General features: G+C 43.0%; 2 protein-coding genes across 11 annotated transcripts in view; one reads left to right on the top strand and one right to left on the bottom strand.

Annotated features, from left to right (window-relative positions):
* The window catches only part of EFCAB7 (EF-hand calcium binding domain 7), a 36,008-nt gene extending 26,177 nt beyond the window's left edge, over positions 1–9,831 (bottom strand). Inside the window, exons 1-2 of one of the 5 annotated variants that reach the window (XM_075615921.1) lie at positions 9,813–9,831; positions 2,085–2,272 (exon numbers count right to left, since the gene is read on the bottom strand). In XM_075615921.1, coding sequence (XP_075472036.1) covers positions 2,085–2,271 — 187 coding nt within the window. In that variant the 5' untranslated portion in view covers position 2,272; positions 9,813–9,831. Of the gene's footprint in view, positions 1–2,084; positions 2,273–4,575; positions 4,680–7,517; positions 7,536–9,042; positions 9,324–9,362; positions 9,587–9,812 lie in introns of those variants that run through there. The other 4 variants (XM_075615919.1, XM_075615918.1, XM_075615922.1 and 1 more) reach the window with 4 other exon arrangements.
* The window catches only part of ITGB3BP (integrin subunit beta 3 binding protein), a 42,040-nt gene continuing 26,446 nt past the window's right edge, over positions 9,230–24,823 (top strand). Inside the window, exons 1-3 of one of the 6 annotated variants that reach the window (XM_075615927.1) lie at positions 9,230–9,550; positions 14,847–14,997; positions 23,175–23,307. In XM_075615927.1, the coding sequence (XP_075472042.1) occupies positions 14,944–14,997; positions 23,175–23,307 (187 nt within the window). In that variant the 5' untranslated portion in view covers positions 9,230–9,550; positions 14,847–14,943. Of the gene's footprint in view, positions 9,551–9,897; positions 10,052–10,085; positions 10,212–14,846; positions 14,998–23,174; positions 23,308–24,823 lie in introns of those variants that run through there. The other 5 variants (XM_075615928.1, XM_075615925.1, XM_075615929.1 and 2 more) reach the window with 5 other exon arrangements.

The following is a 24,823-nucleotide window of genomic DNA, read 5'->3' on the forward strand; positions in this document are numbered from 1 at the left end:
ATGTATCAGCTGTAGTTTGGCTTTTGGCATTGGTACTGTATACAGCAGGGGGGGGCTCAACTCGAGTCCTCAAGCCCCACAGGGCAGGTTTTCAGGATATCTTCGACTGAGTCTCTGATTGAGCCACCTGTGCCGAAGCAGGAAATGATTGAGCCACCTGTGCTGAAGCAGAGACTGATTGAGCCACCTGTGCTGAAGCTGGGATATCCTGAACACCTGACCTTTTGAATGTCTCTGCATTATATTCTATGAGCCTTAAAACTTATGACTTTCGTTCTCCAACACCTGTTTATTGCGGCAAAAGCTGTAAGTCTGTAAATAGCAGGTTTTGGACAAGCCCAAGCCATGCCGATGTCTGTCTGTATAAATATACAGCCCTCACCTTGACAGAGGCTGCACAATTCAGCCGAAACATTGGTTTCTTGGCACCATTAAATGTTGTTGTTTAAGTCCGTTTGCCTGCACCTCTCTGTTCACTCATAGCTGTTTCTGGGATCCTTGGGCTGTGATACAGAGCAACGGCAGCTAAGTATCTACTTACTACTTTATGGAGTGCCTGCATCTCCTGTTCAACTTCCATAAATATACAAACAGAATACACAAACTTATTTACAGTCACGACTTGTGCACGATTATGTGCAGGTTCTGTAATGTTTGTGTTTAAGGCATCCTGAAATGTTTTAAGTCTGTAAAAATATTCTACTGAACCATATAAATTATTTGTAATAACATCATTCTCCTTCTGAGGGTTTGCTCTTGGCTTTTACACAGCTTATTAATTGACAGTTAATCATGGGAAAGATTTGGTATTCTAACTGCCGTGTTCTTTCTGACCTTGACTCTCACTGAGGCTCATATAATAATAAATTGGTCAATTGCTTAAGTGGCTCATGGAAAGAGATGAAAGGCACAAGAAGTAGAGAGGAGATAACATTTGTTCTCTCCACTACTATTTTTGAATCTGGGATTACAAGAAACCTGCCATTAACAAAAAAAAATCTTTTGCCATAATGTTCAAAGCTTTCATTAGACTAAGCACATCTGCTGAATGTGACCGCTTGTTAAACTAGCCATAGCGTAATTAGGGCACCAGGACTGAAAAATCCGACTTGTCATTAGAATTGATCTTTCTATCAACATACCAGAGCGCTTCAATATCAGTGCTATCGTTTTACAGTGTATCACTGTATCAAATCAATGCAAAGACAACACAATAATTACCATAACATACAGTATAAATACACAGAAGCAGATTATTATAGAAAACCGGAGATAAAATTACACTGTTGGTGATATGATGCAAAGAGCGTCACTTTCATGGTGCACTAATCTGCGTCAATGTATCAAACCACTTTGAGACAAATTTGATTCACTTGAATGTGTAAGCAATTAGTGTGTGTATGATATATATATATATATATATATATATCTATATATATATATATATATATAGATATATATATATATATATATATATATACACATGAAGGTCAGTCAGCACACTGTAGTAGAAAAGGTTGTAATAGCAGATGCTAGTCCCATAGAGAATAAGTATGATACGAACCAATCCAAAGACCAGTAAAGAGACAGCAGACCGCACGGGGTTAATCCAATCCTCAGGCACGGCCCTGAGGAAGGTCTCTGTGGGACCGAAACGTTGGCTTACGTGTATTTGATGTTGTGAATATATATTTTTGGATTAACCCTGTGCGGTCTGCTGTCTCTTTACTGGTCTTTGGATTGGTTCGTATCATATATATATATACATATATATATATACACACACACAGTATATAGATATATATTAGTGTGTGTGTATATATATATATATATATATATATATATATATATACACACACACACACATACACACATACATATACACACACTAAAAAATAACCAATATAATAATTCTGACTTCATTGTTTGAAACTCCATGGACATCAGTGACAGACCGAGGATTCATGTAATGAATACAATTATTTCCAATATGTGACGCTCACTCAAATAATAGACACTTTACATAATTAAACATCATTGTTTTGGATCTTAATGTTCAGTGAACTGCTGAAATCCTTAAATACCTAAACAGAGTTGCTCTTTCCGGGTAATGCTGTCAAGACTGCTTTTAAAAACGGTTAGGTAGGCTGCTCGGCAATTTGAGTAGAAGATTTCTTCCTCACTGGGCTGAAGTTTCCTATTTTCTTGGCGTTCACTGGCTGTATGTTTTTGACTTGCGAGTGATACATTACTTCCAGAAAGGCTTGCCATCCTACAAATTACAGAGACACAGTTAATGTGTGTTTTATGCTATATATACACATGCAACATACTGTAGTTTGTAATAGGTTTTTTTTATTTGGAGCAGAGACACCTAGCCAGGGAACTAAACTGTTCCACTCACACCAGAGAAAAGAATCTATAAAGCACTACACCACATTCCCGTGGCTATAAACCTACATGCTGCCTGATTGCATGGTGCTCGCACATATGAATGTTATATATGTGCACATACTTAGACAGAGAGGCCGCTGTGATCATTTTGATGGGACTTATATATGTCCGTATTTCCCATTGGTTCCATCAGAGCAAATACAGTACTGTGTATGACAAACTGGACTTACACTGATGTACATACATCTGCTTAGATCTTGTTTAGGTCCTTTACTTTTACAGGGGTCCAAAATACAGTGTGATGTGGAAGGGGTTATGAGTATTAATACAGTTTTGAGTTGGTGTTCTTTGATCTACCCACCGCTCCATCGCATCTTTTTCTTTAGTTTAACATATTTGTTTTCTGTTTCGCTCAGGGATTACACTCTCATCTCATAAGCTTCAGTTGATGACCAAGTGTTCTCTTTCATTCCGTTATCAATGTAACGTATAAATGTGTGCCGGAATGCATCAGCGGCTTTCCATTTCCATTTCAATTTAAACCTGTCTAACGTTTAATGCATTATTATAAAAAGGACACATTTCATGATAAGCTATACAGCTAGATGCTACAATCAGGTTAGCTGTATAATAATCGGAGCCTCCTGATAACACCTCCCCTCTGAATATCACTAGCGTCTTTGGGGGGGGGGGGGAAAGCTATTAAAACACATGGATCACAATAAGGATTGTAGCCAATCTGCTGCCCATTATAAAATAATAACAGCTACATTACTCTTTTGGAGTTATTAATTAAATTGCCATAGTGCAACCCGTGGCACTGTTATTGAAAACTCCCATTTAAAGGAATGGGAGTTTCTATGTGATAACTGCCCTGATCTGCACTTTTGCGGCATAATACATAAACCCCTTTTTATCTTGTGCCCATCCCTATGAGCAGAGATTCTGTGCTTTAGAAACCTTTATAACTTGTAGTATAACCACTGTGATGAAACAGCACGAGACATCAAGAATTATCTTACATAACCAGAACAAGCACTGGGAGGTCCCACAGTCTGGAAGTTATTACAATAAAAACAATATATTACTGATTTAAATTGTGCTCTTTATAAAATGTAGATTATAAAGTCCTTGTTTGGCATAGGCCAAAGATCTAAAACAGAACCGAGTTTAATTAGTAACAATGTTAGTTCATGATATAGTGGAAGGCTTTTTCTCTTCTATTGTCTAGTCTCTGTAGCCACAAATTGTAAGCACACCAAGGCTGACTATAAGTACTTGTAAGGCCAGGATGGTGGAACAGTAAATCTTGCTATGTTGTTGGTCTAACAGCCTCTAACATTATTTTAACAAGCTGACTTCAAGCAATATATTTCCGTATAATGAATTGAATATCTCAAGTTCAGCACCAAGACAGAGCCGCACTTAGGGTCCCCTTCAGGACTCATTGGATTCTTGCTCATGAGGTTTAAATCACATGCACCTCCCCGAGTTATAAAGGTTTTTTACACTTGGGAGAGAAAGATAATAACCGCCTATCATGGATGAAGTACCCTATTTATAATACACAGACCGCATGCCTGACACTTTCATATTACAGCAGCATTAAAAGGACCCCATAGGGATAAGATGTCACAGTCAGGCTGCTGCTAACTGGTATCATTACAAATAAGCACCATACGTACAACAAAACCGAACACGGGTACAAAATAAAAATGAGGCTTGAAAGGGAAGGCTAATATATTTCAATGTTAACATATTTTTGTTTCAAATATAAATATGTACATAAAGCTAGAGGTAGGGTTGGCCAATAACAAACATTATTATTTTTTAATTAATATGAAAACATGTTACAAATAAATATTATTTATAAGTTAAATAAGTTTTCAATAAATTACATTTGAAAATAAATAAAAACAGCCCTACCCCCCTCCTACCCCTGAAATTCAGCGATGGGGGTGGGGAATGGGTTAAGAGGGGAACATTGATTATCTTGGGAAGGAGAGGTGCCGCTGACCACGGGGGGCAAACCCATTAATATTGACAGTGCTCTTTCTTTCATTAACCCTTTGAGTGCCTCATGATGTAGCCGTTACGTCGAATGGTCTGGCACTTCAAGGGCCTCATGACGTAGCGGCCACAACATGGGATTTTTTCAGCGTGTTTTCTAGGGGACATTACGATCTGCGTGATCTGGAACGTAGGGAAACACGAGATTCCTCCTCTTCTGTAATCAGTGACGCCGGGATCACACCATGGCCCTGAAGAGCTGTCACGGGATCACGATGCGCCAGGCAGGCAATCTGGTGCCGCGGCCCCTCCGGCACTCAAGGGGTTAAAGTTGCCAATGAGTTCTGGAACTCGTTGGCAGGGAGGGCCTTTTTGTCACCAAAAGGATTCCATTCCCTGGGATGGGTGTCCCAAAAACATCGATGACTCCCATGACTGACTCATAACAATACCCCAATAGTACCATTTCCCACAATATTACTATTAAATGGGTATATTGTCCAACTCCAGCTAGAAGTTTTTATTTTATTTGCGGCGAGTTACCAGGACTATTTTATCAAAACCAGTTTTCAGAATTCGGATTACCTATTAAATTTGATGTAAATTAAGATACCGTGTAATAGACCAAAATGTGGTTCTATGTAGATGTGGTCTAAAGTAATGTACAGTATCACAACCCTGAAAACATTATACACGTATTTATCATAGCCATGGATCCCATATTCTGACATTGGAAAATACAAGACTGTACAGGACATGTTTAAAAAAACCTTACTTTCTTCCATGTTGAAAAATATAAATGAGAAAAAAATTAAATGTATAATTAATAAAGTTGCAGGTGAACACATTAAGGTTGTTATTTACTAAGGTATCTCAGTTGTAAAACTGGGGTAAATCCAGTGAAAACAACTTGCAACAAATTTTTTTAAAGAAAATTTCAACTGCTTTCAACAATGGGATGCCTTTTCTTTGATTGATCTGGTGCTGTTTTTTTTGCGCTGGGTTTTCCCCGACAGGAGACTTTAGAAGATATACACTCCTATGCTTTTAATATTATCTGAAACAGAGTCCAAATTAATGAAGATCAACAGAACTCTGCAGATGTAACATCAGGAATAAGATGCATTTCTGCCTCTAAGGCACCAAACATCAGATTGTAAGCTCTTGAGCGCAGGAAATGGTCTCTGAGAAGTCTTTGCACACACACTGCATTACTATATAAAGGAACACACATCCAGAAACACTGTAATCCGCCAAGCCGTTCAGAAAAACCGGCCTTCCCTGCTAAAGCGCACCCCTAGTGACGTGGTCGCCATTCTTATGAGAGAAGCTGGCAAGTTCGAGATAGATACCGGACTACTCTATCGGGTGGTGCGATATCACAATCACCCGGATAGACGACAACTGGTTTTCCCCAGGAACCTGCAACATATGGTCCTAAAGGCGCTACACGATGAGCACGGACATCTCTGTGTCGACAAGACGTTTGGACTCGTTCGAGACCGGTTCTTCTGGCCGAAGATCCGCGAGGCGGTGGAACGACATTGTCGACGATGCTCAAGGTGCATTCAGCGCAAGACCCTCCTGACCCAAGCAGCGCCAATGGCCCATCTGGAGAGGTCAGGCCCTATGGACTTAGTGTGCATGGACTTCCTGTGCATTGAGCCTGATGCACGAGGGATATGCAACGTGTTGGTCATTACGGACCATTACACACGATACGCTCAAGCCTTCCCGACTAAAGAACAGAAGGCCATTACATGGCGAAGATCCTCTGGGAGAAATATTTTATGCATTATGGCCTACCCAATCGCCTGCATTCAGATCAAGGTCGGGACCTTGAGAGCAGTTTAATTCGGGAGTTGCTCAAAATTCTGGATATTACTAAATCCCGGACAACCCCATACCATCCAAAGGGGGACGCTCTCCCAGAGCGGTTTAACCGGACGCTACTGGACATGCTGGGCACGTTAACCGGGGCGCACAAGACAGAGTGGAGTCGGCATGTGGAGACCTTGGTACAAGAATATAACTGCACCCGCCATGAGTCCACAGGCTTCCTCCCCCAACTTCCTTATGTTCGGGCGGCAAGCCAGGCTACCAGTGGATGTACAACTAAGGGTATCCACGGATGGAATACACAATTCCAATCATTTTCAGTACGTAAAGAGACCAAGAAAGTCTACAACAGGCTTACCAACAGGCCGAAAAGTCTGTTGAAAAACTTAATGCTAGCAACAAAAGGCGCTATGACCATAAGGTCAAACACCGGGAAATTCGCCCTGGAGACGTCGTGCTCCTCCGCAACTTGGGAATCCCGGGAAAGCATAAACTAGCCAATCGTTGGCGGGATGGCGTCTACAAAGTTGAGTCACAGATGTCTGGCCTCCTGGTCTACCGCATAAAAGACTCTGAGGGCCGAGTAAAGGTATGGCACAGAAATCATCTGCTCCCCATCCCGCAAGTGGGAGATGATGAGCCCGAGATACCAGCTACTCCCCTGGATGGTGAGCCGAACTCATCAGAGGTTGGTCAAGAAACTGTAACGGACACCACCTCTGAGGACCCTATGGAGGGACCCTATCAAAGGGGCCCCCGAACTCCAGGGGCATCTCCCGGAGGAGCTACAGGTAAAGGGCCCGTGAACAAGCACCTAATAGGGTGGCTCCCGCGAGCCAGCCTCTGGATCCGCAGAGTCCGTGGTTTGTGCCTCAAAGAGATTGTTCAGAGACATTACGCCCCTCAAAGGAAGAGGCTGAGCCTCAGGACTATGCTGGTTACTCTCCAGAGGGGGTGACTGAAGAACAGCTCCGCCGGAGCCAAAGAGTTGGTCATACTCCAATGAGGATGACCTATGATCAATTTGGGGCACCCCCTTATGAGGCTTAGCAGTGGGCCTGCAGTAAAGTGAGATCCGTCATAGTGATGTTCAGTGAAATGTACAATCTTATGTAGAGCTGATATGACATTATAAGTTGTATATATATGATAACTGCATTTTTATTATATAATATTGTGTGACGCTGTTCCCAAGCGGGAACGTTGGTGTTTTTCTCCTGGGGGAGGATGTAGACAGGTCCCCCATGGCTCCTCGGTCACCCCCCCCCCCTTACCTCTGCTGTTGCGGGGAGGTGCAGGTGGCAATGGGCTCGTCAGCGGCTCCCTCCGCAGGGCGCCGCCATGTTGGGTGGGCGCGTGTACATCACGGAGGTCCGCACATGCGCAGAGGAATCAGTGGTGGCTATTGCAGGTTCGCGCATGCGCAGTACCCTAGACGCACGCAGCAGCAATAGGGGAAGGCTCCGCAAGGGACTACAACTCCAAGTAGGGGCATGTGGATCACATGGCGGGATCGGCCAATAGGGGTATGGGCGCAATGAGAGAGGAAGGGCAGTCGGTGCTGGGACGAGGACAGGGTAGGAGGTATATGCAGGGGTCTGTGACCCTCTGCACTAGGCCAGATCCCCCCTAGGCCCCGACTCATGCAATCAGACTGTGGCTGCTACAGGGACTGGCCCTTAGGTAGGGACCCTGCCCATTAGCTATTTTGAGAAGCCAGGGACACAGCTGCAAGTTGCAAGGCCATGAGTATTGTGATCTGGGACCAGATCACCAGAGCAAGAGAGACTATCTGCGTGTGGGATCACTCTGCGGAATATCACCCCACGCGAAGGCAGACTCGTCACGGATGACATCGCTGGATCCTCCCTATTGTCTACTCGGTGCGCCCGGGTTCTGGAGCACCCGGCAGGTACCTATATTTAAAGTGCACCAACAGTATACACACACCATAGTGGCAGCGCTGACCACATATAAGGGTGTGGCGGTTATCCTTGTAGACACCAGGGTGGTTGGGAGCCTGAGGGCCCCTCAGGTACGGTGGACACGGTGTGGGTTACACGGTGGTGGGATAAAGCCCTGCGAGGCGAAGGGGTAGCAGTAACCAGTAGTTATTATCCGGCTATCACTGTTTATTATATGTTCTTCAGTAAAAGGTTATTCTTATCACATACTGTGTGTATATCAGTGTTGAGGTTCCTGGGAGGGGCTACTCCCACTACGTTGGGATCCCTCCCAGGTGGAGGCGCTGTACCAAGTTGTATTGCTTGTATCACCCCGGCTCCCCGTGGAGGAGGTTTGGGATCTCTGCGAGCCAACAGGTAAAATCAGCACCCGTAGACTACTTACCCTAGGGGGAAAGAGGGCTACAATGATAACAATGACACAGAGTTTGAATCAGGGGAACCTGGTTCAAATCCCGGTGTCGGCTCCTTGTGACCTTGGGCAAGTCATTGTTTCTCCCTGTGCCTCGGGCACCAAACACAGATCGTCAGCTCTGTGGGGCAGAGACTGTGTCTGTGTATTAAATAAAACCCGCACCCTGAATATCATTGGTGATCAATGGTCATTGGTGTACAGCAGGGGGGCTCAGCTCCAGTCCTCAAGCCCCTTGTAACAGGTCGGGTTTTCAGGATATCCCTGCTTCAGCACAGGTGGCTCAACCAGTCTCTGCTTCAGCACAGGTGGATTAAGCCACCTATGCTGAAGCAGGGATATCTGAAAACCAGACCTGTTGTAGGGGCTTGAGGACTGGAGTTGAGCCCTTGCTCCTCCCCCCCATGGTTTATTGAGACTCACATGTGAGGCCTCGGGACACGGTGCCGTCCCCTGCTTCCCCGGTATCGCCCGTACCCGGCTCTCCCCCCTAGCGCTGCTTACACCGCAGCTCCGCCGCCTTCCAGGACTCTGCGGTTGCCATGGAGACACAGAGCCGGAACTGACGTATGGTTGAAGTGGCTTTGCCATGTTTAGCGGATGGAAGTGTGGGCAGGCTTGAACCGCCTCCCGGCAACAGGTGTATCACGGTGACACCGGTGCTATCCCGTCAGCCTGCCCCCATCCTCTCTGCATGTGATCCCAGCCCATGATATTGTCACGGGGGCCAGCGCAGGCTTTACATCCTCTTTGTACTGGGGGCAGGTCCCCTACATAGCACAGTATGGGACTGGTTCTCTGCTATAGAAAGTATACAGCCATGTGATATTCCTACAGCCGTGTGATATGTCAGTCGCACGATGGCCTGTCTCTCTGTGTAATATCTGCATCAAGTCGTGTCAGTCCAGCACTGAGAAGGGGCCGACACTGTGTGAGCGCTGGGAAGGGGCCGGCACTGTGTGAGCGCTGGGAAGGGGCCGGCACTGTGTGAGCGCTGGGAAGGGGCCGGCACTGTGTGAGCGCTGGGAAGGGGCCGGCACTGTGTGAGCGCTGGGAAGGGGCCGGCACTGTGTGAGCGCTGGGAAGGGGCCGGCACTGTGTGAGCGCTGGGAAGGGGCCGGCACTGTGTGAGCGCTGGGAAGGGGCCGGCACTGTGTGAGTGCTGGGAAGGGGCCGGCACTGTGTGAGCGTACCCCGCATATCTGCATTCATTTCGCTCGGCCGCCGCGCTGTATATACTGCTATCAGCGGCAGATACGGTATGGGGGCTGAGATCTTTTTGCCCTGAACACAAATTGCAGCCGGAACCTGAGTGGCGGCGTCGCTGTTTCCGGCGGGGGGCGGTTCTTCCTTGTGTGCCTGGCGCTTATCTGCATACACCCGGCTCCCCTTCCGGCAGGCAGCTGGGGGGAATAATAACCCTGAGTATGCCGTGAGTATGGCGGTGAGAGCTGCCTGAGCACCTCGGGAAAATAATATTAAGCACACACTAAACATTAACCTCTCTCTGTAATGTAAATATGTTCTATACAGTTTCCCCCACACTTTGTGGTCTATGCACCAGGAAAATGTCAGTTTATTTCTGATGCATGGTAAATATATGCACTTTAATATAGCGCTTTTCTCCCGATGGGACTCAAAGCACTTCACAATTACATAAGGCTGAGTTCAGACAGGCTGCGATGCGTCGTGTGCGCGCACGTTCAGCACTCTTGCGCTTTGGTGTGTGTGAGTTTTCAAACTGAAAACGACACCCGCCGGCGAAGTACAGCGTTGACGCCGCTGCACTCGGAGACGACTGAAGTTGGATTTCAAGCGGCAGCCTCGTCACGTGTACTTCGCCAGCCAATCAAACACACACTTTGTTTCTTTTTTTTTAAATGAAATGGCTGAGTAGTACCGCCTCCAATCGCGTCATTCTGTCTGCTGGGCATGAGCACACATCGCCCAACAGCGGCGCGGACGTCTAGTAGCCTGTCTGAACTCAGCCTTATAGTGTGTGGTACACGGCACATAGACATTTGTATAGACACGTGTGTGTGTTCTGGTAGTTGCATTTTCAATCAATGACGTTTATTTAACCCATCCATTGCCAGAGGGGCAAAGCATTGCAAGCCCATTTGGCAGAGAACAGGCGACGTTTCTTGTGTTATGCGGGGAGTTAGATGTCGCCTCAGACCTGGCCAAGCATTTCATTCTCAGAAAAGAGAAAGGTGTGCATAAAGACAGTGACGCCCCCAATTATAATATGCGAGTCTTAACACCTCCATAACTTCTTATTTTGACACTCGTAAACCGCAAGTTGAATCACTTAATGCTAAAAAGGTGAAGAAAAATAAAAAAAATGATGCTAGGGGTGTTTGAGCTGTCTGGATGCTGTCTGTGGCTCACATATAAATGATGTTATATTAAACTTCAATTTTTCTTGGCATAAAAGACATGCTTGTAGATGCAGATAATTCTTCATTCATATGTATGACCATGGCACACATCATACACAGAAGAAAGCATGCTCCAAATGGAAAAACGTGAATTATAACAGCGCAACATATGCTGCTAATGAGTTTTTAACACCATGCACTCTTTCAATTCATTTTGAAAACACAAGTCTTTATCCAGTACATAGCCCCCAGTTTATTAGTAAACACATCTTGTAAAAATAGAAGCAAGTGGCTGCCTATGGACTGTATACAATGCCCTCTAATTACAAATACATTACTCGCTGAGCGGATTCGCCAGTTGGATACGAACATGTGGTAGATATGAAAATGTGTACTCCATACCACTATCCCCTGGGGGATGTTTATTTTCCTCTTAGGAGTGTATCCTCTTAATATGGAGTGCGTGTATTCTAATAACTATCTAGTGAGCTTTGTTCTTCCCTCTGGTTATGTTGTAATATTTTGCACCATGAATGCATTGAATTCTAGGAAAATTGATATTCTGATTTATAATGGAAGATGTGGTGTTATCTTTGAAAAAGTTCACATTCTACAGAACATCTGTATGTATTAAACCATCAGCAAGTAGGATAGCTGCTTTAAATACATTTGTAAGCCGATTGTTACTATCCAGACCTTGAGTCTGATGTTTTAGACTAGTGCATCTGGAAATGCTAATTGCAGATGTTTTGCAATGCTGTCAACACACTGCAACATCACAATAAATAGGGGAGTTAACACTGACACAATTACCCCCTAGAAATTAGTCAATGTTTGAAGGTCCTCATTAACGAAAGCATACCAGCACCATTTGTATTGTAAAGTCCCTTAATATTTTTTGCCTTTTCAGTTATTTTTCTGGTAATTCTGCTTTATATCACATTGCTGTGGTCGGTTGGTTCCTTTTTTGCATTCTTTCAGTTGCACTCCAGCCTCTACCTCTCATTCTCCTGAGTGCCAGAAATGATGATCATTTTGTTTGGCAGAGATTGGGAGATGCTGGAGGATGGGGGCATGTTAAAGCAAGGGTGACCAACCCCAGTCCTAAAGAGCTACCAACAGGTCAGATTTTCAGGAGCCACTGATTGAGCCACCTGTGCTGAAGCAGGGATATCCTGAAAACCTGACCTGTTGGTGCCCCTTAAGGACTGGAGTTGATCACTCCCGTGTTAATGGCACAATCCACGCTGGTTGTCATTTTATGTTTTTACTTTAAGAGATCTCTTCTTGCCCTTCACAATGCTTTTTTTAAAGTTATTTATTTTTTATTTGTAAAATCTGATGATCTGTTTAAGAGCGATAACCGTTTGAAATATGTGTCCGGGAGGTTAAAATAAAGCTCTCCCCAGAGCCCAGTGCAGTCCGAAGGTTACAATGTTAACCTCTAGATTGTAAACTCTCCCGGGCAGGGCCCTCGTTACCTCTCTGTATCTGTTTGTGCATGTTTGTCCTCACATGTACAGTATGTAACTGTTTATGTAAGATACATAACTGTACCCCATTGTACTGCACTGTGGCATACGTTGGCGCTTCACAAATAAACAACAATAATAATAATGGTAACCTAAAACTAAGATTTAAGATCGTTGGTTTTGTGCTAAAAAAAAACTTTCCTTTTTTTTTTTTTACCTAGCACTATGCTACTTGTATGTATAAAATGTAACATGTTGCAGGTCAGTTCAGTGTCCAGTAAGCAGGGTCCATACCCACAGAGGACTTTCACTCTTACAGTTTATTTTTGTGTGTGTTTGTGGTCCAAACAACTTATCTGAGGCTTCCTTGGTGAGATTCAAGCTTCCTTAAAGTGAAAATATTACTTGTTTGGATCTAGTGAACAGTTAGTGTTTGTATTCTCACTGGGTACTGTCATATACTTATCACATCATTATTAACTCGCACTTGGATCTTTTGGCTGCCCAAGTCAAAGCTGTCCTTACAGCCATATTACTATTCCAGGCAAGAGAATCAAGGGCAACCACGGGGTGCCTTGAAACAGGAGCAGCATGGCGAAACTCCTTAAGCCGCCCCACCACTAAGATTAGTAATACCCTCCCAAAGAAAAAAAATCCAACAAGATCCCACAGCAGCCTTATACTGTAACAGAAGAGATTAGGTAGACATGAAAAAACCCTGAAAATCACCAGAATTCATAGAAAATGTAAACGAAACAAAAAAAAACATTGCACTCCCCTGAGGAAGGTCCCGTTCAGCAGACCGAAACGTTGGATATATGTGCAAGTTTCTTTAATACAATTTATAGCTGCTTATACCTTCTGAGTGCTGTTGTCTCCTTACCTTTGCTGGTAATGTATGCTATATATATATATATATATATATATATGTATGTATATATGTGTGTGTGTATATATATATACATGTAGAGGTATCAGTACCGTGTTAGCCGAGCTTCAATAATCAAAAAATAAATAGATGATACCGTTCTGTGGCTAACGAAATGCTTTTATTTGTGCGAGCTTTCGAGATACACTGAGTGTAAAGCTCGCACAAATAAAAGCATTTCGTTAGCCACAGAACGGTATCATCTATTTATTTTTTGATTTTATATATATATATATATATATATATATATATATATAATTATTGCCAGCTTCAAGTGCGAAGATGTTTTGTGACGTTCAAGATCACTCTTGCTATAGGTATTTAGTCTTCATGTAATAAAATGCTAATGTCTGCTCTTTAGATGACAGCTGTGAGATTGAAAGCATTATAAATATTCAGCTCTCCTTTTCCAGCTTTGCTATTAACAGCTGGGCATCCAGTTCAAGAACAGATTTTGGCAAGAGAAGGAGCGCTTGGCGTGTTTCTGACTCTGTATGGTAGAACATAGTTTCTTAAGGGTCATTTACTTTATGTAGACCAATCCATCTGTTTCCAAATCGAAGAAATAACTGGCACCAGTCATTTGAACAGATAAGTCAAAGGAAACCTCTGCACCTTACCTAGATATTTATGTCTATAATACATATGCTTACTGGTTTCCATTTTGCTTCACTTTTTATTTTTTTTAGATCCGGTTTCTGCCGTGTGGTCACTCGCCAAACTGCTTCACTTGTAGAGCCATCAGCCGTATGATATTCACCTCTGTAGGCCCTTAATTGATATGCTGCTTCCTTGTGTCAAGAAACAATTGAGTCGCATTCGTTTGAATAGAGCCGATGTCTTCTCCAGCGTAGGGAAGCAACGTCACAGCATATTGTATAGGGCAGGGGTGGAAAAAGGTTGCCACTGGCGTAGTGCTGACACCTGTCAGTCACCGCTGCAACCGCCAGCTGCGCATGCTATCCTGCTTTGTGAGCATAGAGCAAGATAGGGCGTGTTGTGACAAGCCGTGGCTGCAACTGGCTGTGCAGGGGGTGGGGGGAAGGAAGGAGAATTGAGAGCGCGAAGGCACAAGGGGTGGGGGAGGGATAGACTGAGCGCCCCAGGACGCAGCCCACCCCTGCTCTCAATTCTGGACAGTGTGTCAGGGGGAAAGAGGGAGAGTTCTGGCAACACCACTTTAACGCCTACAAATTCTGTCTGGCTCCTAAGAAAGGTCCACATGTATGACCAAAACGTTGATGTTGTAAAATATTTATTTTCTTAATTTCTCATGCCCATGGGAATGCCGTTTCTCTTCCTGCATTTATCTACAAAACCTCCCTCTGCTAAGCACCCATGGCAGCTCGTTCCTTAACGTTATCCTCTATACCAAGACTAAATACCTTGCATAGGCAGGAAAAATGTGTGATGATCTGAATTGTGCATCTTCAATTTTCTTTTCAGAGTTAGAAGATCACTAAGGTTGGAGCCAATTGGGGAAGAGAATGTAAGTATTCTGTTCGTGCTTGGGTCTCTGTAACATGCTGAATGAACCGTTGCTATGCCAATCATGGCCTTCAACTCCACTGCATCTTCCTCCTGTCTCATCACCAAGGTGCGTGAAGCATCACGGCAGGGAGGACAATTCCCACCTCTCAAGTAAATTTCATTGTTGCCTTTTCCCAGGCAGTGGAGTGGCTTAGCATTCGCAGTGGAGCATATTAATTAAGTGTTTGGCAAGATGTTTTAGGCTTTCATTTGTAAGAGTTTTATAATCCGGTCTAGATCGTATTAGGTGCGTGCTTAGTGTGTGAGCTTTTACGTACAGTATAAAGTGTATTGTATTTAAAACCTGTCGACTCGATGGACCTGTAATAGAGAAAAAAGACAAGTGTATTTTTTGTGTGCCTTGAAGTCATTTTCTAAATAGAATATGTTAGAACTTGAAGGGGAGTCATTTATCAGCCCTGAGCTGTGTAATTGCACTAGCAGCAGTCTTGTCGTCTACCAGTAGAAGAATCAATATGGAATTATGATAATGTTACATTCTGCATATTAGAATATGCAAACGGGAAATGAAAACTGGATAAGCATTTTTATGTAGAGAACATAATTGTTTGCCTCAGCAAATCTGCCATAATTAAGCCATAATGGACCACCACAACTATAAATTACACCACGGTTACCACAATAAAAAATAAAACTGAACTATTACTGTTATGTTTGTAGATGCCGTCATGGTGTAGTCCCAATGCCAAATGTATCTTGGCTAATGCCAAATGTATCATGATATACTAGTTTATTATCTTCTCATGCTAATGGTGGGTGTTAGTGTGGGTATTAATGGCGAAGAGGCAGTCAAGAGGGAAGGCGATATAGCATGTATATAAAGATTATTCCTACATTCTTATACAGCCATATTAGCAGAGAATAGAATTTTGCTGGGGTTTTTTTCTGCGCTGTATTTCTCATGCCTACGAACCATGTTTGAAATCGATTGATTGCACTTTTTATGTTGAAAAAACAAAACTATACTTAACTTTGTGCCAAGATGCACTTTTTTTTATTAACTAAATTATTTAATGGGCACTTTTTGGGCAATTCCCTCTTTTAGCCGCAGTAGGACAGACATTCTTACGTAGGTAGTGGCATAAAAGATCTCCCCACCTCCTACACGATAGTCTCTTCCTCTCCTACAGCTTAGTAGGTTTTTTTGTTTTGTTAAGTAGACTTCCCTGGACTGTTAGTGCAGTTCAATTCGGATGTTGTCAATCTCTCCCCCTGAAACTCCGACACACGCAACGGTGGAGTTCGCTAGTCGTAGGCCCTTGCGACCAGGGTTAAACCGCAGAGACGTCCTGGTGGAGCACGGGGCCTTTTTGGAAAGTCTGCAGAGACCGCATCGCGTTCCACTTGTCGGCTTGATATGTGAGCACCTGAGCATGACTGAGGCCTTAAAGTAGCAATGATGTCATTATGTCGTACGACGGCACCAGAAGCTGCAGTCTGGGGGACAGCCAGAAGAAGGGACTTCAAAAGTGGCTACAGAGGCATTACTTCAGCAGAAGAAAAGGGGGGGGGGGAGGTTATCTAGTAGCGCTTATATCTAAACACATTGATTTGTGAAATACAACGTTAAGTGACTTAAATTAAGTCTAAGTGAAAACACAGTGAATATGTGAAAAAATAAGTAAAGTGAATACAAACAGGTAGGTCAAAATGCAGCTCAACCCAAGGTAGGATTACTTTCTTTAATCCAGGTGAAATCGAAGTCCAAGGCAATCAGGGAGCGCAAAGACCATGAAAAATAAAAAACATATCCAACATAGTGCAATATGTCTGATGCTAATGTTTAAACATCCAGACTATAGACATCCAATGATTTGTATACTCACAGAGTAATCTGTGTTTAAGTGTGTATAAAGGTATCTATAGGTTGCGATGAACTCCCAAATGGAAACTGCCTCTGCATGGGTCTTATGTTATCATCGCCGCTTGCATGAGATTAATAAAGAAGAACAGGCATAGTGTAGGCTGCACCAATAAAAGTTTATATGCAGTAGAATGATAAGAAATACACTCGCATGGTTTTTCATATAAAGATAGCGATTAGATCATACGATCATGAGGTGTGCACCCACAGTGGAGGTCCCTGAGACGTCTCTCAGCTCGATACACCAAACAGTCGCGTCTTCCCTCTCCCGCACTTCCGGGTTGGTAACTCGTGCAGGGAGCTCTCGCGGTATCTCGGGGCTGTCAGCTGTTCGTCTATGGGGCCTCCCTCTTTGATCCGACTGAGTATTCCGTCTATGGCAAACACTCTACGCGTTTCTCCTTATCTGAGGTTTCATCAGGAGTGTTTGACAGATGGAATAAAATGGATTTATGAATTAAACACCATGACCCCCAGTGGCCTTAATGTTGATCTGAATATGAGTGTTTTTCTTTAAATGTCCATTTGGGTTTTTTAACCACTGTCTCTTTAATTCACAGAAGTACCTGCCTTTCAGTGTAGACCTATGTTAGTTTATATACTCTTATGCATTTCTATATATATTTTTGTATTCCTTTTAATTGTTCTTTTTAAGCCTTTTAAATAAAGTATAATATGAATGTTCGTAATGAATATTATGTATTTTTGGACTCCTTACATGTTTGTTTAGGAGATGCAACATATTGTATTATCATGACGATAGTTCTCTATGCTAATTAGATGCTTGTAGATTGGTTTACCGTCCACCAATAGTATAGACAGGAGTAGTATTTATACCATTCTATTCCATCTGTCAAACACTCCTGATGAAACCTCAGATGAGGAGAAACGCGTAGAGTGTTTGCCTAGACGGAATACTCAGTCGGATCAAAGAGGGAGGCCCCATAGACGAACAGCTGACAGTCCCTGCACAAGTTACCAACCCGGAAGTGCGGGAGAGGGAAGACGCGACTGTTTGGTGTATCGAGCTGAGAGACGTCTCAGGGACCTCCACTGTGGGTGCACACCTCATGATCGTATGATCTAATCGCTATCTTTATATGAAAAACCATGCGAGTGTATTTCTTATCATTCTACTGCATATAAACTTTTATTGGTGCAGCCTACACTATGCCTGTTCTTCTTTATTAATCTCATGCAAGCGGTGATGATAGCATAAGACCCATGCAGAGGCAGTTTCCATTTGGGAGTTCATCGCAACCTAAAGATACCTTTATACACACTTAAACACAGATTACTCTGTGAGTATACAAATCATTGGATGTCTATAGTCTGGATGTTTAAACATTAGCATCAGACATATTGCACTACATTGAATATGTTTTTTATTTTTCATGGTCTTTGCACTCCCTGATCGCCTTGGACTTCATCAGCAGAAGAAAGCCAGACGGCCTGGATAAGAGAAGTGATTCCTCAGCAGAACAGTCTGAGCTCTTTCATCAAGTTTTTAAAGGAGTGTAGTGGGATTCTTCTGAGCATGGGGCTGCTGGGGAAGAATCTGATTTTGATTGAGAGCTGTTGAATGCTTTAATAAAGGCGATGAAAGAAGCTCTAGAACTGGAAGATCCAGCTAGGGAGTGTCAGAAGAAAGATAATTGTTTATGGGTACCCCTACATAAGGTCGTTGGGGAAATAGTTGGGGCTGAATAGATGCAACTGGATAAGAAACTATTAGCACCCAGATGATGTATTTCTTTTCGGATAAAGAAGTCAGGACCTGGGAGGTTCCACCAACGGTGAACGCTGTGATTAAGGGTATCGCCAGCAAAACTACGTTACTGGAGGTCTCCTTCAAAGATGCCATAGATAGCTAAATGGAGAGTGTTCCGAGAGGCATTCTTTGCAGCAGGCTCGGCAAGGCAAGATCCAAGCCAGCAGTAGCTACAGTACCGTTGTCGTAGCCATGCATATCTGGGTGGCAAATGTGGAAGAGGCATCTCTGATGAAGGTGCATGTGCACGAAACGTTGGATGCAACTCTGACTTGAGCATTAAATGACCTTTTTTGCTAAATTGGGAATTTTCCAATTGTTTGGTGTGCTTGGCTCCCTTTTGCGAAGACGCAGTAGAGAAATGTGTGAAAGGGTCTCCATTCTAAATGCCTTCGCAGAAGTAAAGTTGCGATGGACTTCATCGCTCGGGCATGGCTGGACATGGTTCATTTAGCAGCTAGATCTATAGCGCTCTCGGGGGGGAACAAGGAGGTCATTGATGCTCAGGCATTGGGTGGTGAATTCCACTTACAAGAATAACGTGTTCTAGCCTTTCAAAGCGAATATCTATTTGGAAGAAGACTACACAATAATTGGCATCCGGCGGGAGGAGTTCTTTTTTTTACCACAAGAAGGAAGAGTGGCATTTTTTGTCATGCGAATACTCGGCTAGAGAGGATGTCTGAGGTGAGGGGAGCCCTGTAGTTCACCGTAGGAGTAAAGTTGAAACAATTGAGAATTGCATGGGCTCAATCCATAAACGACAAATAGATCATCTTATCAGATAACCATCTGGAATTCATGGAGACACCACAGAGGAACAAATTCATCATTTCAAGATGCATAGAGATCAAGGCGATGAACCTCCTCATCACAGATCTGTTAAAAGAATTTAGTGATTTAGGTGCCTCACTCAAACATCTGAAATCTATTCCAAAGTCTTTAGTTCAGAAGGTGTCTGGAGGGATCAGAGTGGTACTGGAAGTCAGGAAAGGGAAGTTGTCCACAAAGAAATTAAAAATGGTGTCTCTAAGCACTATAAAGAAGTCAGAGGATTGGCTGATATCAATAGCCCTGAAAGGACCATCGAAAATACTTCAATCTTGATGAGCGTGAAACATTACCAGTATGCCGCCCTGCCCTTTTGGTTTAGCAACATCCCCAAGGGCCTTTACCATGGTACTAATCGCATTTGTGGCAGAGTTTAGAAAGATGGGTGTTCAGATATACCCTTTTCTGGATGACCTTTTAAATCACATGACCAGGAGCTTCTGCTGAGATATTACGTTTTTGGAACAACATTTCTGGTTCATAAACAGGAAGTCGTCTGCTTCTATTGCAGTCCTTGACGTTTCTGGGTGTCATCTTTCAGATGCTGCAAGGGATAGTGCGTCTTCCCCAGGACCAGGTCAAACAAATATTGGGGCAGACGAAAGAGTTGAGGAGGCCATACCAAGTATCTGCATCCGATTGCAACAGAATGTTAAGAATGTTTACTTCAACGTTAAGTATAGGGAAATGGGTGATTCAGGATGGGAAGCACAGTTGCTGAATTGGACAGGGAAGTTGGCCAAATCCTGCAAAAAATCCCCCTATCAAATATATTACACGATCCTTCTAAACATAATGCATAGAAAGCCCACACACAATATACAACATCAGCTGGCGTATTTAATAGCGATCCCCCACTACTGAAAAAATATTAGAAGAAAGGAAATCGGACAAAAATATTTTCTTTACATGTGTTCATATGCCGGGGAGTTTGTCACTTAATGGTTCACCATAGCGCATATACTCCTGAGGAAGCGACACACAGTGAAATGCATTGAGTCCGGTGTTTGGAAGCAGCACTATCCAAAGTAGAGGACCAGTGCTGGGAGAAGTGCCAGTGGTGTCATCGGGATACCGGATCTTGGAACCGACGATTGCAGAAATGGCAGAGGCTTGGAGTGGGTGAAAACGCAACTTGCCTAGCTCCCATGAGTCATGGCAGCATCTTTTATATTGTTCAATGTTTTTACTGACTACCCTTATGTAAGCATGCATTTGTAACGGGTCTATTTTGTGATGAATTCATTTTAATAGTACCATCTGCACTGTGCTGGTCTTTCTTCTTTTTCCTGGGTCCTGTTGAACCAAGCACACAGCCACCCACGTTTGCCACAGTTTTGGGATATGCCCTTATTATTCCTGCCATTTGTGAGTATAACCATTGGAGGTTACAATTCATCTGCAAGCCTACTTTGTTCTGCAATACTGTTCTATGTCCATTTTCTCTTTTCTCCTTTGGAGACGTCCCCCGCTCCCCTGCTTTTTTGGATGTTAACTGTTGAGGATATCTGAAATGTAAGATAGACGATCTAGAGAACAGGAACATGGAAAGCACTGCTCCAATAGCAAAAAACAGGGATCCAGATAGGAAAAGTTGATGAAGGTAATTTATTCACAAACCGGAACCACTAGCACCATTGAGTTGCACAAAGGTAGTCCTCTGACATGTTTCACACACGGTGCTTTTTCAAAGAGTATTTTTGCTATTGGAGCATTACTTTCCATGTTCCTGTTCTCCAGGTCTGCTATCTTCTATTGCATTGTGGAGATTGCTCGCCCCCAGGTCGGGTGCAGTGAGTAGCTTATGGCTATTGTGGCAATTATTCATTCATAGAACAAAGTCAATCTGGTTGGGGTTATCATTGGCTGTGATTTATTGAGGGAGTGGTTGCTCGGGCCGCCCTGACTCTTCACTGGACTTCAACCCAATTCGCTTATATACCCCCCCTCCTCCCCTTTCAATGCTCAGTGTTTGCTGTATACACTCGTTTTTTCTGGATCATTTCTGGACTGAATATATAGTATATCTACATCAGAGGGAACACTGTCACCAGATTTACATATATAAAATTGACTCGCCTCTCACCCATACCTATCCTTCATTACTTCCAAATCATTGAATATATGGAAATTACATGGTAATCAGTGATACTGGGATTCTGATTCAGCTGTGCAGCACTAGCTTGGGATTTTTTAGTCTCTTGACTTTTCAAAATCCTGCAAAAGTTGTCCAGGCAATATTCTGAAGCTGCAAGCAGTAGAAAACCTGGTGAACTATTTCCAGGCGTATATACAAGACAGGCGCGTAAACATGAGATCAGATAATGTTATAGTAGTCCAAGTATATCTACAAATAAGTAGGAAGCAGAAGGTTAATGAGGCCAACATCATAAATGATGACCTGGGAGGAGAAACTTCTATGTGATATCACAGCCGTTGATAAAATTTGTCAGTCGAAATGTAATACATCCTGGAGAATGGAAATTGGACAAGGTTGTGCTTCATCAAATAATAGATCGCTGGGGGTGACCCGATTTTGTAGATCTCATGGCCACATATTAAAACAGGAAGGTGGAACACTTCTACTTGACGTTATATCATCAAGGCAAGTAGATGCCCTCAGTGTTGGATCGGGTCATGTATATGATAGAAGAAAAGAACCGGCTCCGTACAGTATTAAAGCCCATTAAACAAGCGCAGTCGCTACGTCATGGGCTTTTAGAGCACAAGCATCTCCTGCCCAGATATGCAATGCAGCCAAGTGGTCGTCCTTTAATACATTTGTTTAAGTTGGACATTAAGGCCTCAGCCGAAGCAAGCTTTGGCAGAAAAGTCCTTCAGGTGGTTGTAACCAAATAAAGTGTTCAAGCATATTTTTCATTTTTTGTCTATTTCTTTCCCTCCCTAGAGTATTGCTTGATTATGTCCCAAAGGTACCCACTGCCATGATGGGAACTGGAGGAGAGAAAATTTATTTATTTTCCTGGACCCCATCCATGGCAGTGGGTAACATATTGCAAACAATGTCTTGGTTATATTTTGTTAGTTATGGGAGGAACCAAAGACAATCATGCGGGAGGAGGTGGGGAGACCTTTTTATGCCAATACCTGCAGAAGAATTTTCTGTACTACTGTGGCTAAAAGGGGCAGTGCTGCCCAAAGGTGCCCATTGCTATTAAGTCCATGAGCAACTGCCTGCTATTTAAAGGCAAGCTGGCAATGAGAGCCAAAGAGAGGCTGACTTCCTGTAAGGAACTGAGGGCAGGAATTACCAGGAGCAAGATGGCCACTGATGTATCATTGAGGGCGTGAGGCCACTTCCTGTTGGCAGCCATCTTGGGTATTCGGACAGATCCCTTATGATCCAGGGATCCCCAACTCCAGTCCTCAAGGACCGCTAACAGTGCAGGATTTAAGGATATCCTCTCATTAGCACAGGTGGCCCAATCATTTTGACTGAACCACCTGTACTCTAGCAGGGGTATCTGTAAAACCTGCACTGTTAGTGGTCCGTGGGGGATGGACTTTGGGATCCTATACTATGAAGGGTTTTTTTTTGTTGTTTTTTTTTTTTTTTTTTTTTTTTAACTCTCACTCTCTTTAACATTTAATAATTGCTGATATGTATGTGGCTGTTTCTGCACATATTGCTCCTAAGTTAAATGTGATTTCATCATTAATTTTTGCATTCCTAGTTGTAGAAGTGTTTTAAACAATTGCATTTTATCATCTGTCTCTCTTTTTTATTGTGTGACAGCATGAAATAACGCCAAGAAAGCGAAACCAGCAACGTAGTAATGCATTTTCCCCGACAACTGGAACCTGCCAAATGAGCCCGTCCTTGGTCAGTAAGAAAAATGCAAAAGGTCTTAAGCAAGTGAGAAGTGAAGGTTAGTTCGACCCCGTTTTCCTTGCTGTAGACCTTCTCCGTCACCTCCTTTTTATATATGGATATATTGGTGAAGGATTTAAAATTTATATTTTAATTGTTCATGTTTGGTTCATGGCAAATAATGTGGTTAATACATTTTTATAGATGAATATATATGTAATGGCGAACACCTGTAAAACTGATGTAGATTCATCAACAAAATGCGAAATAGTTTCTCCTCTGCGTTCCATTCAAACCGGATTTCTTCTACAATATCTCAAACGTAACATGCTGCATGATTTATATACTTTAAAACATTAAGTTAAAAAAGCATAATTGGAGCTCTCCACCAACTACATTTGTGTCCGTACTGGTGACCCCCAATGACCTCTAGCCTCATATCACCACTAGTTGTTAAAATGATCAACATATTAATTTTTTATTTATTTTTTCAAAATGGCTTCTGTGGCAAGAATGTTGGTCCATAGTGCTAATTGTATAAGTAGATGTTCTTTAAGAAGGAAGCGTTTTGGAAGTTATTGTGGCTGTACAATTAAATGAGATGGCAACCAACATTGCCAACCACTTCTCCTAATAGTTTCTAATGCAGTCATTCCCAACACGGGCTTAGGGAACCCCTAGGGTTTGCAAGGTGTTTCCAAGGGGTTCGCCCCCACAAATTCTGTAGTGGCGAATCCCAGGCATTAATTAGTTCCTGAGCATGTGGGGCCTGTACTTTGTAAGGCCCCAAACTGTGCCTTTGTGTGGGTGGCACAGCAGGCGTTTCCAAAGTCGCTCCCCACAGTGCTTTGCATCTACAATGGAATCCCCTGTAGTGAGTGACAGCTACACCACCAATGCTGTGTTTACACGCTGAGGGACGGTTTGGGGCCTTGTTAAGCGTGTGTGTTAACCCACAAGCTCAGGACACTATACTGCCTGGGATCAGTCAAACAGGTTTGTTAGCAATAGTCTGATGAATCGGCAATAAGATTTATTAATTAGGGGTTTGCATAAAAAATATTTTCTAGCAGGGGGTGCACATTATAAAAAAGGTTGGGAACCCCTGTTCTAATGCATGTGAGTGGTCTTGGTATTACTCAGACAACGGCTTGCTGTCACATTTATTTTAAAGCCTGATTAGCGCTTTAGTGGTGAAGTCCCATTCAGGAATCTTCATGAATAATGTTAACAAGTTGTAATTGTTCTGCAATAGAGTGAATGGTCCACTTCCACTAACTGGAACCAAACTTTGTTCCTTTTTATTACTGTACCAATTACTGTACCTTTAGTTTTCCCTTCAACCTGATGAACCCGCATTATAGCAAAATCCTCTTAATAGTTTTTCATTTCAGATAAATATTGATGCAAAATATTTTTATTTTTTATTTGTAGCTGGAACTTTTGTAAGAACTTCATAACTCGAATGTTATCACTGCATCTTTGGAAACACTGCACCATCAAATGTTTAGTGCTTATAGGATCCCCTATATACTTTTAAGGCCGCGCTTATAGTGCTGGCGACGCTAACATCA

This window comes from Ascaphus truei, chromosome 10 (assembly GCF_040206685.1).
Source record: "Ascaphus truei isolate aAscTru1 chromosome 10, aAscTru1.hap1, whole genome shotgun sequence".
In the NCBI taxonomy this organism is placed as follows: Eukaryota; Metazoa; Chordata; class Amphibia; order Anura; family Ascaphidae; genus Ascaphus; species Ascaphus truei.